Source organism: Oryctolagus cuniculus, chromosome 7 (genome assembly GCF_051225735.1).
Source record: "Oryctolagus cuniculus isolate XC-2025 breed Fujian yellow rabbit chromosome 7, ASM5122573v1, whole genome shotgun sequence".
NCBI lineage: Eukaryota > Metazoa > Chordata > Mammalia > Lagomorpha > Leporidae > Oryctolagus > Oryctolagus cuniculus.
In genome coordinates, this window is record NC_142873.1 from 114,204,481 (window position 1) to 114,222,393 (window position 17,913).

Here is a 17,913-nt window from a genome sequence, read left to right on the forward strand (position 1 = left end):
ATAGCATTTATATTGCACTAAGTATTATAAGTAATCTAAAGATGACCTAAATTATATAAGAGGATGTGTACAGGCAATCTGCCATTTTATATAAGGGAGTTGCTCATCCTCAGATTTGGTATCTAAGGAGAAACCTGGAACAAGTTCTCAATAGTTATCAAAGGACAACTATATATCCCAAGGAATCAGCACCTACTGGTAGAAAAATATGGAGTCAGACTTTACATCTTAATAGTGGACATGAGGAAGCCAGTGGCATTGTGTGTAAAGTCTCCTCCTGTATGCCAGCATCTCATACGGGCACCGGTTTGAGACCCAGTTATTCCACTTCTGATACAGCTCACCGTTAATGCACCTGGAAAAGCACTGGAAGAAGGCCCAAATACTTGGGTCCCTGCCTCGACATGAGAGACCTAGAAGAAGCTCCAGGCTGCTGGCTTTGGCCTGGTCCGGCCCCAGCTATTGTGGCCATTTGGGGAGTGAACCAGCAGATGGAAGATCTCTCTCTGTCTCTTCTCCTTTCTCTGTAATTCTGCCTTTCAAGTAAATAAAAAATAAATCTTTAAAAGAATAGTGAGCATGAAACTAAAACTCATTTTTCCTATCTGTAAAATGGAAATAGTAAAACAGGTAGGCTTGTGAAGGCCAAATAAGATGATGTACGTAAATTACCCAGCAAAGAACCTGGAATGTACTTGATGACTAATGGTAGATGCTCTTCTTCTTGTTCTTTTCCCTTGGTTCCAAGCTCCCTACCCCTTCTCTATCACCTCAGACCCTGAGATGGTTTCAATTAAGCCAAAGACATTCCAGCAGGCTTTTTCTGCATATTCCCCACTGCGGTTCTTTTCTTTAGATTTAGCTTTTTGTAGTTGAAGAGATTGTAGCTGCCACGTGGATCCTACATGTTTCTTCCTCATACTCTTGGATGTTAAGAGAGAAGTCATGAGGATTCCACCAGAGAAAGACAAGTTGAACCAAAATAAGCTACTCTGTGGACTCAGTGAGCATGAGTGGTCAAAGTTGTAGCAGGCACTCCCAGCTGTTCACTAATATCTAAAAACATAATATTCAAGTTTTAGCTAGTCCCTACCACAGACACATAGCTAACCCAGTTAATGACTACATTTTCCCAGAAACACTTATAGTCCTGGAGGGCATTATAAACAACTGCTGGCAAATAGGATATGGTCAGATGATGTTGCCCATTTCCATGTTGTGCTGTCTCTAAAACAAAGTGTATATTTCTCTGGTCCTATTGATCCTCCCTCTCCCTGGCTGGGAACTGATGAGAACTGAAGCAGTCCTTGTGGACCCAAAGTCAGAGGTTATGTTGTGAGAATGGCAGAGCTGCGCTAATAGGCATTCACCTCTGTTCTAATTCATAAAAGGGGAATAATCTTCTACCTTTTTTTAATCCATTGTACTTTTTGATCTTATCATTATCATATCCTAGCGTGCATACTGAAAAAATACAGAAGCATTTCTACTGAATAGGTGTAACCGCTTACCTGATGATAGCTCACTAGAATTATAAGTAGTAACTACAGGAAATTAAGCATCTTCCTCTGCAATGACCTTGTAAACCTTAAACTTTAAAAGGTCAGCTGTCATTGTATCTACCTAGAACCTGAATTCTTTTGACAAGAAAAACCCTACTAGTCACTGTGCCTTAAACATCCAGGCAATGTCACGTGAAACTGGAAGTCTGGGACCTTGAAGGCCTTAGGAATCATCACCTCACGTTTCATTTTCTGTCTTGTTCCCATATTCTGATTTTGATCTTTTCACTTATATTTTTTCCTGTTCATAGCCTTGCCTTGTTCTTTGATCTTAATTCACAAAACTATTTCCCCGGTGCTAACTGGAAATGATGCACATACAGCTAATGATGACTTTGTGCCTGGCTGCTCCATGCAATTAACTTCCCCAGTCTACCCCAATTTCCATTCTGTACTTCAGAGCAGGTCCTCACAGCACATATCCCCACCAAGTTCGTATCATTCTTGGTCCACCCAGTGTAACTGACTCACTGCTCCTGGGAACTGAGGCAGAGCTTCTGGATTCCATTGGGGGGGGGGGAGCAAAAACAAACAAAACTCTCCAGTATCCTTATATGTACATACAAATGATCATTCTCCAGATTTTTCTCTTCTCTTACCTATTTTGCTGTAATTGTCTGCTACAAAGTCCTCCAAACCAATCATCTTCCAGAAACTGTCATCCCAGCCTTTCTCTGCTGAGTATGTCCATTTGCACACCAGGGAGCAGAGAGACCTAAAAAACAGGAGAGAAGCAGACCCAACAGGGTAAGACAGGCTTCATTTATTCTGCCAAGTACCTGCCCAGACATCTGTAATAGTATTGTGGAAGAAGCATAAATCAAAGAAGATAAACTTAGATGCCTGTTTAGAGCAAAAGCTCAGTGTACATCTATTAATTATTGATAGGGCTTTCTTTCATTTTCAAAAGAATTTCAGCTCTTTACTTAGATTCTGATCAATTGAACTACATACATGAATATTTATTTCTATAGTGATACGACATATGTGAAATAATTAGAAATTGCAATACTATTCACACTTTGATGAAACTGAGTCTATTAAATGTTTCATGTGACATAGCTAGTTATATACTTTTTAAAGCTTATAATTTAGATATATACTGAAATACTACAGAGGCGATGATATGATATTTGGGACTTACTTCAAAAATAACAAAATGAAAGGAAATGAATGGCACTGTGGATAGGGTAGGGTTGGCTTGTGTTACTGGTCATTGGATATGAGTGATAGGTTCATGGTGGTCATTAGACTATTATGTCTAATGTTATATATCCAAATTCTCCATAATAAATTTTTTTTATATGTACCTTGTATAGATAATGAATAACATGGTCATTCTGGTCTAAAGCAATATTTAAAGAGGGAAGGTTTGAATGAAGGAAGATGTTTTCCTTTGCAGCTTCACTTCTCATCAATTCACCCCTAATATTTTACACTCCAATTAAAAAAATATTTCTTTCTGTTCTTTGAGGAAAGTCATGTTCTTACACACTTCTGTGCCTCTGTCCACCTCCATCTATTTAGAAAACTTTCCAGTTTCTTCACCCTGATAACATTTTAAACTCTACCTTTTGCCCAGGCTGACTCCACTTTTAAGGTAGCAAATCCTCTTCTGATTTCCCAGAGCAGGGAGCCTATCTTTTATCACAGCCCTTATCATGCTGTGCAATTAATTGCTTCTTTATGTATCTCTCCTACAGTCCAATTGTCTTCCATGCTGTTCCCAATATTGTGTTCATAACACACTTTATTAATCAAAATCTATTGTTTCCATTCCTGCTTAAAAGCCTTCAACTTATCCTCAGTAAACAGGGAAAAGTCTAGTTGTTAGCAAGGGTTAAAAGATACTTCATGATAGAAGTGTTCCCACCCTCAGTCTCCTTTCTTGCCATCCCCACCCTTACTTTCTCTATTCTACAACATTGAGTTCTATGAGGCCTCCTGTGGCTGACCTTGATGTCTCTATCCCCTGTGCACTGAGCCATTTGCTTCATCCTCCTGGAATGACCTTCCCCTTTATGTATCTAACCCCTAATTGGCTTCTGCAACACAGCTGAGATGGTCTACTTTCAGGAAGTCCCAGTGGAGGACAGGCTCAGTCCATAGTCTTTTTCCAAGTTCCAACCTAGACAGACTCTTATATTTACTATTGTAACTGTCTTTGCCTATTCACTTCTTCACTAAACCAGCAACTCCCTCAACGGAAAACCAGCCATACTAATCTCTGTGTCTCAGGGGTCTACAAAATGTTCATGAAAAATGTATGCTGTGAAAAAACTATACATGGATTTCAAAAATGTTTACACCAAAAGAAATTCTCTTCTAATTCCATTTTCCCAAGAACTTTCTGAAATACATTCATATAGTACCTGGTCCATGTTGAGGCATACACCAAGCCACAGTGAATATTGACTCAATGGAAGCCTTAATGAACGAATATGATTTGCCTACTCTTATCACAAGTAAATCGTAAACTGGGAGAGCTCATAAAATGTTAAAGATAACCTCAAATCTATTTTACAGGTCCAATAGAATAGGTGCATCTCATTCAATCATTTACAGATACTCACTCACTCATTCATTCACTCAATATTCAATATTCAGCTACTATGATCCTGGTGGTATGCTAGGATCTAGGGACTATGGGTATACAAAAGGCCTGATTCTCAGGTCTCACAGGAACTGAAAGTTTAAAAGGAGAGACAGGAATCAATTAATGAAACCTAAAACCATAATAAATTATCATAAATGTTTTCAAGGAAATAGAGAAAGAAATGAGAAATATTAGCAAGAAAATCTGATATAATCTTGGGGGAGATGGGTAGAGGAAGTATCTTGGAGGACTCCTGAGAGGGGGTAGCAGAGAAAGTTATTTATGGAGTGGGCATGTAGTATAGCAGGTAAAACTTGGGATGCCCAGATCCCACATTAGAGTATCTGGGTTGATGCCCAGTTCCACTTCTGATTCTACTATTCCTGCCAATGCACCCCTAGAAGCAGTGGATAATGGATCAGGAGCTTGGGTCCCTCCTGCTCCCGTGGGGGTCTCAGAGGGAATTCTGGCCTCCTGGTTTTGGCCTGGCTGTTGCAGGCATTTGGGGAGTGAACCAGTGGATAGAGAATCTTGGCCTCTGTCGGTCACTCTCACTTGCTTACCAACTGTTTGAAATGAATAAAAATAAATACATAAATTTTAAAAATTCTATTTATTCTTTAATTGTATGTGTCCATTGGGCACAGTGTGAAATTTTGATACATGCATACACTGTATAATGATCAAATCAGGGTATTTAGCATTTCCATCTGCATAAATATTTATCATTTATTTGTGTTCAAAACCTTTGAACTACTTGTAGCTTTTTTTTGTAAAATATATGATGAATTATTATAAACTATATTCACCCTACTGTGTTGTAGAACACTATCAATTATTCCTCCCTCTGTAACTACATTTAGTGCTGGGTATCTCATCTTCCACCCTCAATCAATCTTCCTCTCAGAGGTATTTTAAAGACAACAAATATCATTAATGTCTTTTTCAGATGTGACAGGGATGGCAGAAGACATTGAAATGTGCTAAGTGGCTTGGATATACTGAAGGGGTACTAGCACCAGGAGAAATGTTGTAAATATGTGCTACATTATTCACCTTATTTAAGTAAGATCAGTTTTTCAGTGTATGGAGAAGGAAACCACCTACATAGCATGCTCTGAAGGGTATACAATAGGTGAACTCCCACTAGCACAAGGTCTGGAATTCGTACTTTTGGGAAGCTCTGATAGCTCACTGGAAAGAGCAATGCTGTAGGGGAAAAGACAGTGTAAAAGGATTGTTTCCAATGATTCAAGCCATTGAAGGCAACTCCTCAATCTTTAAATTTCCCTTTATATTCACAGATGTCTAGAACTTTACTTTTCCCTTTCTATCTCAATTGATTATCTCTCCTGCAAGCCATTCTTGTCCACTTGGTAAAGTCTGAGTCATCCTTATGGTCCAGTGTCAATGTCAGCTTCTCAGTGAAAGTTTCTCCAGATCCTCCAAGCTAAACTCATGGCTGTCTCTTTTGCTGTACTATGGTAAGATAGAAATACTGCACTGTAGCTCTTAACAGCTGAGGTAGGTGGAGTTCATGGCCTCAAGCATTTATCCCTCCAAATATCGTATCCTCTGCAGTGTAATTTTACAGCACTTCACCTTCCTCCTTAAAAACTCCAAGTTACCTTCCATAACACATACCCTAGGCAGGGTCCCTTTCTTACCTCTAGATATTACATTCTGATATATGACTAAATATATTCAAAATAATGATGCAGAGTGAATGTATATGCAAGAAATTTTAAATGTTTCTGGTTATTCTCTTGCACCCCTGCCTGGCACTGCCATGAGAAAATCAGGCAGAGGGAGTCCATTTGTTTCATGAGGATAATAAGAGATTTGTGGAGCAGAGCAGTGAACAGCTGAGCCCAACCTGGATCAGATAGCTCCAAGTTGTTTTAGATCAAAACAAGGCAGCCTGAGGGATGGGGGTGGGTTGCTGGGGGATCCAAGATGGCAGAACAGTGACAGGAGGGTCTGATTTAAGTTAGGTAGAACTAATATTATAAAAAAGGGAGAAAGTAAACCCTCAGGGTAAAGCTGCAGGGGAGCTGCAGTGGGAGATCCTGAGGAAGCAGTAGAAATGGTTCAGACTCATGCTGAAAGAGTAGACATGCAGCAAAAGACTCCCCAGCTTGGCTCCAGGGAGGAAGGTGCTCACCCCAGCAAACTAGGTGAGAATGGACTCCATGGGCCCACAGTGCTGCTGATACAGCAGGAGTGAGAGTTTAGTGAACTTTTAGAGTTCACTACATTGTTACCCCAGTGGGGCGGAAAAAGTGACATGTCTCTCTCCTTCCCTCCTTCTTTCCCACTACAACAGAGACCTGCAGCCAGCGGTGGGAGGGCTGGTGCTATTTTTAGACACAGGCAGGTAGCAGCTGCCCCAATTCCTGTGCAGGACTCAGCAATTACTGGGATCACCCATCACCCAGTCAGCGAGGGTAACCACAGCAAATCAGGAGAAACCAAGGGAGAGGCCTCCACTGAGCCAGTTGCAACCACCAAACAATGAAAAGGACAGAGAGCTACCTCTATGGAAGGGAAATGACACCTGCAGGACTCTTCCAGGAGCCCAGCACAATCGTGAAGCTAGCGTACTTGGTGCACCCATGAACGAGAGATCTATCCAGAAAGAAAAACCTACATTCCCACTGACATCAAATCTGGTTGGGATGACAGGACTCGATCCAGCGGACTGGAACATATACAGACAGTGGCTCTTGGAACACTTCAATTTCCTTGCAGACAGGACTGGCTAGCAGAGCAGAGTGGCCCCACTGGCACTCCATGGCTCCGAGAGCTCAGGGAACTGAGACTGAGAAAGTGTTGTGACTGCAAAAGAGGAGGAAGACTGTGGCAAGGTTCTAGGCATCCATGGAGTGCTTCTGCACGCTCTTAGAGCTCCTTGCCTGCTTGGAGAAGCTCATAGCAGAGGGAAACATGTTCACAAGAAAGATTCCACAGATTATATGTGCGTTCATATGAAAGATGTGGACAAGAGCTGAGCACACTGGGGACTAACACTTGGAGCATTCCTCAGCTGGGAGAAGGGCTGGTCACAACAACAGAGATGACCATTCTTCTCCATCCACTTAACCAGAGGAGAGCTACTGCCCAACTTGGGTGTTACCCTGGATACTCACCCAACCCTGGAGCACTGAACAGAGCTTCCTGACCATACCCACACACACCTCTCAGTATTCACTTAAAGTGTAGACACCCCACTAAGCCACAGGAGCACAGATCAAAGATAAAAGCCCTCAGACAAAAATATTTTCTACAAATGATGAAAAATAATGATAAACAAGAAACAAGAATAAGGAAAACACTATGAGCCCCCAAAAGAACACTACAACATTTCATTTTTAGAATGAAGATAAAGAGATTGAGGAAATGCTGTAAATGGAATTAAAAAATTATTCATTGGATTACTCAATAGTAATCAGAAACAAATTCACAAACTAAAGAAAACTATATATGATATGAATGAAAAATTTTCCCATGAAGTTGAGATCTTAAAGATAAAGCAAAATTAAATACTGGAAATGACAAATTCAACAGTTCAAATTAAAAATGCAGTGGAAAGTCTTAACAGAGTTGGTGAGGCAGAACAATGAATATCCGAGCTAGAAGACAAATCTTTGGAAATTTTACAATCAGATCAAAAGCATGAGGAAGAAATTATAGAACTTAAGAACAGTGTTGGAGATACATGGGATAATATAAAAAGACCCAAAATATGAGTCTTAGAGGAGTGCCTTAAAGTGTGGAAAGAGAGAAGGGACTAGAAAGCTTACTTAGTGAAATAATTACAGAAAACCTCCCTAACTTGGAGAAAGAAAGGAATGTCCAAGTACAGGAAGGGCATAGAACTCCTAACAGTTATGACCAGAAAAGATCTTCACCACAACACATAGCAATCAAACTTTCCACAGTAAAGAATAAAGAAAACATTCTAAAGTGTACATGAGAGAAACTACAGATAACTTTCAGAGGATCTCCAATTAGACTCACAGCTGACTTCCCATCAGAAACCCTACAGATTAGAAGATAATGGCAAGATATAATCCAAATCTTAAGAGAAAAAAACTGTCAACACAGAATACTGTACCCTGCAAAGCTCTAATTTATAAATGAAGATGAAATAAAGACCTTCCATAACAAACAGAAATTAAAAGAATGTATTACCACTAATCTAGCCTTACAAAAGATATTTAAGGATGTGCTATACACAGAAACACAGAAAGAAAGCCATCAACAAGAAAGAATACAAAGGCAGAAAGCCCCCCAGTAACAGTACAAAAGAAATCCAAAGCAAATGATAGGAACAGTCACAGAAAAATGGCAGGGCCAAGTGGTTACTTATTAATAGTTACCCTGAATGTAAATGGCCTCAACTCTCCAGTTAAAAGACACAGACTGGCTGAATAATTAAAAAACAAGATCCATATATTTGCTGCCTAAAAGAAAGAGCTTCACCAACAAGTTACACACAGAATGAAAGGATGGAAAAACATACTCCATGCTAACTGGGGGGAAAAAGGGAAGGTGTAGCCATCCTAATAGCAAACAAAATAGATTTTAACACACAAACTGTTAAAATATACAAAAAAGGACACTATATAATGATTAAGGGATCAACACAACAGGAAGACAGGACAATAATAGATGTATGTGCATCCTAAGCGAGCACAAAATATAAAAAAAAGGACACTATATAATGATTAAGGGATCAACACAACAGGAAGACAGGACAATAATAGATGTATGTGCATCCAACTACAGGGCACCTGGCTATCTAAAATAACTATTAATAGATTTAAAAGGAGACATAGACCCTAACATGACAGTAACAGGGGACTTAAACACACCACTTTCATAATTGAATAGATCAATCAAACAGAAAATCAACAAAGAAACAACAGAGCTAATCGACACTATGGGCCAATTTGACCTAACTGATATCTACAGAACTTTTCACCCTCCTTTGGCAGAAAACACATTCTTCTCAGCAGTGCATGGAACTTTCTCTAAAATAGACCATATACTAGGACAAAAAGCAAGTCTCAGCAAATTCAAAAAAATTAAAATCATACTGTGAACCTTCTCTGATCAAAATGGATTGAAGCTTGAAATAAACAACTAAAGAATCTCAAGAACATATGCAAATACATGGAGAATGCACAATATACTCCTAAACAAACAGCAGGTCATAAAAGAAATCAAAACAGAAATCAAAAAATTTCTGGAAACAAATGAAGATGACCATACCTAATATCAAAACTTATGGGAAACAGCAAAAGCAATGATGAGGGAAGTTTATAGCAATTAGAGCCTACATCAAGAAACTGGAAAGGTATCAAATAAATGAGCTGTCAATGCATCTTAAGGACCTAGAAAAATAACAACAAACCAAACCTCAAATTAGTAGGATGAAAGAAATAATTAAAATTAAGGAAGAAATAAACAAAAATGAATAAAAAATACAAGAGATCAATGAAATGAAGAGCTCATATTTTGAAAAAATAAACAAAATAAACACACCATTGGCCCAACTGACCAAAAAAAAAAAAAAAAAAAAAAAGAGAGAGAGAGAGAGAGAAGACCCAAATCAACAAAATCAGAGATAAAAAAGAAAATGTAATAACAGATAACACAGAAATAAAAACAATCATTAGTAATTACTACAAAGAATTGTATACCAACAAATCAAGAAATCTGGAAGAAATGGTATATTCCTGGACACATACTACCTACCTAAATTGAATCATGAAGATATAGAACACCTAAACAAACCAATAACCAAGATGAAGATGGAATCAGTAAGAAGAACCTTCCAACAAAGAAAAGCCCAGGTCACAATGGCTTCACTACTGAATTCTACCAGACATGTAATGAACTAAACCCAATTATTCTCAAGCTATTCAAGACAATAAAAAAGGAGGGAATTCTCCAAAACTCCTTCTATGAAGCCTGCATCACCTTAATTCCCAAACCTGAACCAGATACAACAGAGAAAGAGATCTAGATACAGATTTCCCTGATGAACATAGATGCAAAAATTCCCAACAAAATACTAGCAAGTCGAATCCAACAACACATCAGAAAGAGCATTCACCTGGACCAAGGGGGATTTATTTTTGGTGTGAAGTGATGGTTCAACATTTGCAAATCAATTAATGTGATACATTCAAATTAACAAACTGAAGAACAAGAACCACATGATTATTTCATTAGATGCAGAGAAAGCTTTGGACAAAATTAAATACCTTTTCATGATGAAAACATTAAGCTAAGTTGGTATAGAAGGAACATTCCTCAACATAATTAAAGCAATTTATAACAAACTCCCAGCCAGCACCCTACAGAATGGAGAAAAATTACAGGCATTCCAATTAAGATCTGAAACCAGACAAGGAGGCCCACTCTCAACTTTGCTATTTAATATAGTCCTGGAAGTTTCAGCCAGATCCATCAGGCAAGAAAAAGAAATCAAAGGGATACAAATAGGGAAGGAAGAACTCAACTACCCCTATTTGCTTATGACATGATTCTATACAAAGGAAACCCAAAAGATTCCATGAAGAGACTATTGGAATTCATCAAAGAATTAGGTAAAGTAACAGGATATAAAATCAACACAGAAATGCCTTAGCTGATCTTAGATTGATCTTCTAAGATCAATCCCACTCAAAATAGCTAGAAAAAACTGTAAATACCTTGGAATAAAATTAATCAAGAATGTCAAAGATCTCTATGATGAAAATTAGAAAACATTAAGAAAGAAATAGAAGACATAAAAAAATGGAAAGATCTTCCATGTTCATGGATTGGAAGACTCAATATCTTCAAAATATCCATACTACCGAAAGCAATGTATAGATTCAATGAAATCCCAATCAAAATACCAACAACATTCTCAGATACAGAAAAAATGGTGCTAAAATTCACATGGAAACACAAGAGACCCCGAATACCTAAATCAATCCTAAACAATAAAAACAAAGCTGGAGGCATCACAATACCAGAACTCATGACATACTACAGGGCAGTCATAATCAAAAAAGCCTGGTACTGGCACAAAAACTGACATGTAAACCAGTGGAACAGAATAGAAACCTTAGAAATTAATGCACACATCTACAATCAACTTATCTTTGACAAAAGAGCAAAAGTCAACTCCTGGATCCAAGACAGTCTCTTCAACAAATAGTGCTGGGAAAACTGAATATTTGCATGCAGATACATGAAACAAGACCCATACCTTACACAAAAATCCACTCAAAATGGACCAGAGACCTAAATCTATGACATGACACCATCCCATCAAATTATTAGAGTACATTGGGGAAATCCTACAAGACATTGGCATAGGGAAAAACTTCTTAAAAAAGATTCCAGAAGCATAGGTCAAAATTAACAACTGGGATTATACCAAGCTGAGAAATTTCTGCCTTGCAAACAAAATACTCACCAAAGAAAAGAGACAATCAACAGAATGGGAGAAAATATTTGCAAACTATGGAACTGACAAAGGATTAACCTCCAGAATTTAAAACGTGTTCAAGAAACTAAACAACCTAGTCAAGAAATGGGCAAAGGACCTGAACAGACATTTTTCAAGAGAGGAAATTCAAATGGCCAATAGACACATGAAAAAATGCTCAAGATCATTAGCCATCAGGGAAATGCAAATCAAAACCACAATGAGGTTTCACCTCACCCTCACTAGAATGGCCCTCATAAAGAAATCAATGAATAACATACGCTGGAGAGGATGTGGGGAGAAGGGTACCTTAATCCACTGTTGGTGGGAATGTAAACTGGTACAACCACTCTTGAAGAAAATACGGTGATATCTCAGAAAGCTGAATATAGACCTACCATATGACCCAGCCATCCCACTCCTGGGAATTTATGCAAAGGAAATGAAATCAGCATATGAAAGAGTTATCTGTACCCCCAGGTTCATCTCAGCTCAATTTACAATAGCTAAGATATGGAATCAGCTCAGATGTCCATCAGCTGAGGACTGGATAAAGAAATTATGGTATATATACACTATAGAATACTACACAGTGGTAAAAAAAATAAAATAAAATCCTTTCATTTGCAAGAAAATGGATGCTACTGGAAACCGTTACACTTAGTAAAATAAGCCAGTCACAACAAATACCATATGGTTTCTCTGATCTGTGGTAACTAAAATAGTGTACCTAAAATGTAATCTAAAGAAGCAAAACTGACACTTTGAAATGTGTTGATTTTGAACAGCCTTTGCCTTGACTGCCAAGGAACATTTTTTTTTCTAGTTTTTCTGTTTGGTTTTGTTTCTTTTTCTTCATACTAATTGGTAAACTCTCTACTTTTATGTAGGGTTGATTTTATGAGTATGAAAATTAACTGAAAAATTGATCTCTGTAAAAAAAAAGAATGGGAAAGGAAGAAGAAGAAGGGTTGGAGGGAGGGGGGGAGAAGCATCATGTTCTCAAATCTGTGTATATTAAATGCATGACATTGTACTCCTTAAACAAGATAAAATAATAATTTTAAAAAGGCAGCCAAGACTGCAGTGACTAAGTGCAGCTGAGACCGAAAGAACCACCCACCAAAGCACAGCCTAACTGAGCTACTTATAAGACAAATAACTATTTTATTTATTTGAAAAGTCAAGCAACTGAGAATAAGAGTGATAGAGCAGGGAGCGGGGACAGAGAGCAAGAGAGCAAAATCTTCCATCTACTGGCTCATTTCCCAAATACCATCAATAGCCAGGTCTGAGCCAGGGTGAGGCCAGAAGCCTGGAACTCCATCCAGGTCTCTCATATGGGCAAAAGTGATACAAATACTTGGTCATCAACTTCTGCCTCCCAGGATACATTAGCAGGAAGCTGATCGGAAGCAGAGAAGCTAGGACTTGATTCAGAACTCTCTGATAACGGATGCGGGTGTCTCAAGTAGCAGCTTAATCCACTGCAGCACAATACCAGACCCATTTATATATTTTTATTTGAAAATCAGACAGAAAGAGAAACAAAGAGATTTTTTCCACCTACTGTTTCATTCTCCAAAGGCCTGCCATAGCCAGGGATGGATGAGGCCAAACCAAGAACCAGGGACTCAATCTGGGTCTCCCATGTGGGTGACAGGAACATAAGTACTTGAGCCATCATCTGCTACCTTCCAAGGTACATATTAGATGGAAGCTCGAGTAGGATGTTCAGCTGGGACTCAAGCCGAGGCCTTCTGATATGAGATGCAGCATCTTAACTGCTTTGCCAAACACTTGCCCCTCAATGACTATCATGTTAAACTACTGAGCTTTGGCTATCGTTTGTAACACAGCAATATCTTAACAACTCAACACATCATAGAATAACTAAGGTAGGTTATTTTTCCCCAGCAGGGACAAGGATAGGGATATTTAAGTCCTTACATCAAGCTAGAATAAATGGCAAAAGGGCTGGCATTGTTGCATAGCAGGTTAAGTCTTCCTCTGAGACCCTGGCATCCCATATGGGCACTGGTTCAAGACCTACTGCTCTACTTCCAATCCAGCTCCCTGAAAATGCACCTGGGAAAGCAGTAGAGGATGGCCCAAGAGCACCCATGTGGGGAGACCCGGAAGAAGCTCTCAGTTCCTGGCTTTGGCAGGCCCTGCCCTGGCTGTTGCAGCCATTTGGGAAGTTAAACAGCCGACAGATGATCTCTTTCTCTCTCTCTCTCTATATATATATATATTTTTTTTTCTTCCTCTCTGTATAACTCTGCTTTTCTAATAAATAAAAATTCTTTTTTTAAAATAATAAATGGCTAGAGAGTATGCTTTCAGTAAAGAGGACTGACTCTAGGAGACAGGGAGTTTTGTAGCCACAAATGCCTCTGGACACTCTGTATCTATCAAGGCTATTCAAATAGCAATGGAGTCCATTTCACTTGAGTCTCTTTAAAACAAAACAATGGGGCTGGCATTGTGGCATAGTGGGTTAAGTCACTGCCTGCTACACCAGCATCCCATGTGCTGATTGCTACACTTCCAACCCAGCTCCCTGCTAATGTGCCTGGGAAAGCAGCAGAAGATGGCCCAGGTGTTTAGGCCCCTGCACCTACGTGGGAGACCCAGAAGAAGCTCTTGGCTTCGGATCAGCTTACCTTTGACTGTTGGGGTGTAAACCAATGGATGGAAGATTTCTGTGTGTGTGTGTGTGTGTGTGTGTGTGTCTAAATGCTGCCTTTCAGATACACAGATAAATCTTTAAAAATAAAAATGGCATGTTGTATGGATATATTCTCAAGCAGCAGAATTGACAAAATTGAGAAGGTATCTGAGGTCATAGTTCTCTAGATATCTCTAGGAGACAGAGAAAATATAGGTCCTTTTTTGTTACGTTAGTGGGCAAAGGTGAGGTGCTAGCTGCCTCTCTCTGAAATTTTATTACAACCAGGCTTTTGACATTCCCTGAGATGATTTGGTGGGAACTTGCCTCCCAGGACGGCTCTTCACCATCAGACAAGTGGTACGTACCAGCCCACTGTGCCACAGACACCCTCTCCAGCAGGTTTGTAAGATTAGAGAGTAGGGCCTCAGCAAACCAGCAGCTACACTGGCAGGCTGAGTCGCCTCCAGGATAACCAGAGAGAACTGTTTGCCCGGAGCCTCTAAGAACAGGAGGGCCATGCACTGTGGCTCAGTGTGTTCCATGCCAGCAAGGATGTCAGGGCAAGAACTGCCACCTTTCACTGCTTTTGGATATTCTTAGGGCCAAACAGACCCTATAAAAGCTGTATCAGGGACAAGATAGCGGTGAGTATGTAAAACAAAACAATACCTAAATAGGCAGACGAGTTCTCTAAAAGACATCATATAGAATATACACAAGAAGCAGGTTTCCCTGGAATAGAAACGATGAGAAAATTGAGGGAAAACACCAATGATGAAAGCAGTGAGAAATCACAAGACTTTCTGAAACTAAACATACTTATTTAAAATTTAAATTTTAAAGTTTCACAGGAGAACTAAAAAGATTGCTAGCATTGATGAAAATGAAGTTACTGCTCTGGACAACCAAGTGAATAAAATATCTGCTACAAGTAGCAAAGACACAACAGGAGAAATAAATAAAAGAAGAGATAAAAAGGCTTGGAGGTCAGAGCTAGCAGCCTAATATGAGAAAAACAGGAACTCCAGAATGGATTGGGGAGCAAAAAAGCAGAAAAGAAAAAAAAAAAGGACAGATGAAGGAGACAATATAATTAAACAGAGACAGCACTAGGCATTTTTCTTATATTAAGCTGAAGACTTAAATCCCTAACTTAAAAGTTTCACTAAGTCCAGGAAGTGAGTCCAGGAAATACTTGAATTCCAAGAGTAAACAGCAAAGTATAAAAGCTGCCAAACAGAAAGACGAAGTTATCACAAAGGCAAGGGATTCAGGCAAGCTAAGGAATTCTCATCTACAACCCTGGAATGTAGAAAACACTGGAACAATGTACAGAGTATTAAGCAAACCTGATCCAAGAATCTTATACCCAGACAGAATATTATTCAGCTGGCAGGGAAACCACGAAAACATTTTCAACTTGCAAGGATTAAAAAAGCAAACTTCCCATATATACTCTGAAGACTGAATACTTGAGAAAGAACACAACCAATGACAATTTAAACGCAAGCAGCTATTTAACTACATGAGAAATCAGGGCCAGCGCTGTGATGCAGTTGGTAAAGTTTTCTTCTGTGGTGCTGGCATCCTACGTGGGCTACAGTTCCAGTCCTGGCTGCTCCACTTCTGGTCCAGCTCTCTGCTAATGTGCCTGGGAAAGCAGTGGAGGATGGCCCATTCACAGAGGAGACTTGGAACAAGATCCTAGCTCCCAGCTTCCTCCTGGCCCAGCTCCAGCCACTGCTTCCATTTGAGGAGTGGGTCAGCAGATTGAAGAGTGCTCTCTCTCTCTCTCTTTCTCTCTCTCTCCCTCCCTCCTTCTCTCTCTCTGTAACTCTGCCTTTTAAATAAATAAACAAACAAACAAATCTTTAAAAATCAGGTAAAATCGAAGACTAGAATAGGTGTATACTGAACACCCACCTCCATCTCTCTTTTTCTCTCTTCTCTCTCTTCCCCTCCCTCCCTTCTATGCCCCTCCCTCCCCCATCTCTCTCTTTCTCCTTCACCTACATATCTATGTATCTACACACACACACACACGCTTGCACATATACATTTATGCATATATATACATACACACATATTTAAATTTAAACAGCTGAAAATAATATAAACAGGAATTTGTAATATTGATTTTTCTTGAAACACTGCAGGCATGCCATAAGAAAAAAATTCAATAATAGACTGGAATGGAAAATATTAAGTAAGTACAAACTTCAAAATTAGAGACTAGAGAAGGGGTATGTGCTCTTCTGTTTTGAGTTGCTACAACAGATGACCATGGATTGGGCTATTTATAAAGAAAACAAATTTTTTTCTCAGTGCAGTGTGAAATACATAAAACAAGAGTTCCTATAAAGAAGAAAGCACTTGAAAAAAAGATAATTCCATTTAAAGATTTTATTGTCAGAATTTGAGGAAACATGTAACCATAAAAATAATTGTAATTATTGTAATTGTCACTATTGTGAAATGAAAAGACCTAAATGTAATCAACATACTCACTTACATATATCCAGATAGGAGAAGAGTGAGGAAAATGTCTCATAATACAAACTATATGACTTAATTGGTATTTAGAGAGAAATTTAAACTCTTATAAGCTTACACTGTATAAGTAGAGTGCTTCAAAATTAATAATCTATGCAATTAAAATATTATGAAATAGGAGAATAAACTGAAAGATTAAAAAGTTGTGAATATTAAAGCAGATGAAAGATATAAAATATAAAGTTAAAATTCAAGAAATCAACAGAGCCAAGACATGGTTCTATGAAAAAATAAATGAAACAGAAAAAAATCCAGCAAAATTGAGCAAGAAAGAAAATGGAATAATTAGCTTATATTGTGAACAAAAATAGGGGCTATGACTACAGAGAAAGCAGACTTCGATAGAAAAAATGAAATGAACAACATTATGATATTAAATTTGACAGTTAAGGTGGAATAGACTATTTGTTTCAATGGAACTTACTTAAATTGATTTTAGAAAAGCATAATAAATTTAATATCAGACCAGCACTGCAGCATAGCAGGTTAAAGCCCTGGGCCTGAACTGCCAGCATCCCATATGGGCATCGCTTCTAGTCCTGGCCACTCCTCTTCTGATCTAGCTCTTTGCTATTGCCTGGGACAGCAGTGGAAGATGGCCCAAGTCCTTGGGGCCCTGCACTCATGTGGGAAACCCTGAAGGAGCTCCGGCCATTGCGGCCATCTAGGAATTCAACCAGCATATGTAAGATCCTTCCATCTCTGTGTCTCTACCTCTCTAGGTAACTCTTTCAAATAAATTAAAAAAAAAAAAAAACCATACCATTAAATTTTGAGTAGTAAACATATTACAATTAAAACTGAGGTAGCTGTTAAAAACCATTAAATAAATCTTCCAGCCCAGATGGTTGTATGAGAAAGTTCTAACAACTGGGGGCAAGTGCCCTGGCTCACTAGGTTAATCCTCCACCTGTGGCACCAGCATCCCTTATGGGCGCTGGGTTCTAGTCCCAGTTGCTCCTCTTCCAGTCCAGCTCTCTGCTGTGGCCCAAGAGGGCAGTAGAGATGGCCTGAGTACTTGGGCTCCTGCCACCCT

At 39.0% G+C, this 17,913-nt stretch overlaps 1 protein-coding gene across 27 annotated transcripts in view; it reads right to left on the minus strand.

Annotated features, from left to right (window-relative positions):
- The window catches only part of FGGY (FGGY carbohydrate kinase domain containing), a 511,202-nt gene that overhangs the window by 312,472 nt on the left and 180,817 nt on the right, over nucleotides 1-17,913 (minus strand). For all 27 annotated transcript variants that reach the window (XR_016237331.1, XR_011390683.2, XR_016237332.1 and 24 more), the window contains one exon: nucleotides 2,162-2,277. Coding sequence is in view for 24 of the 27 variants with exons in the window: in XM_070078425.2 (XP_069934526.2) it covers nucleotides 2,162-2,277 (116 nt within the window). In the remaining 3 variants the exon portion in view is untranslated. The remainder of the gene's footprint in view (nucleotides 1-2,161; nucleotides 2,278-17,913) is intronic.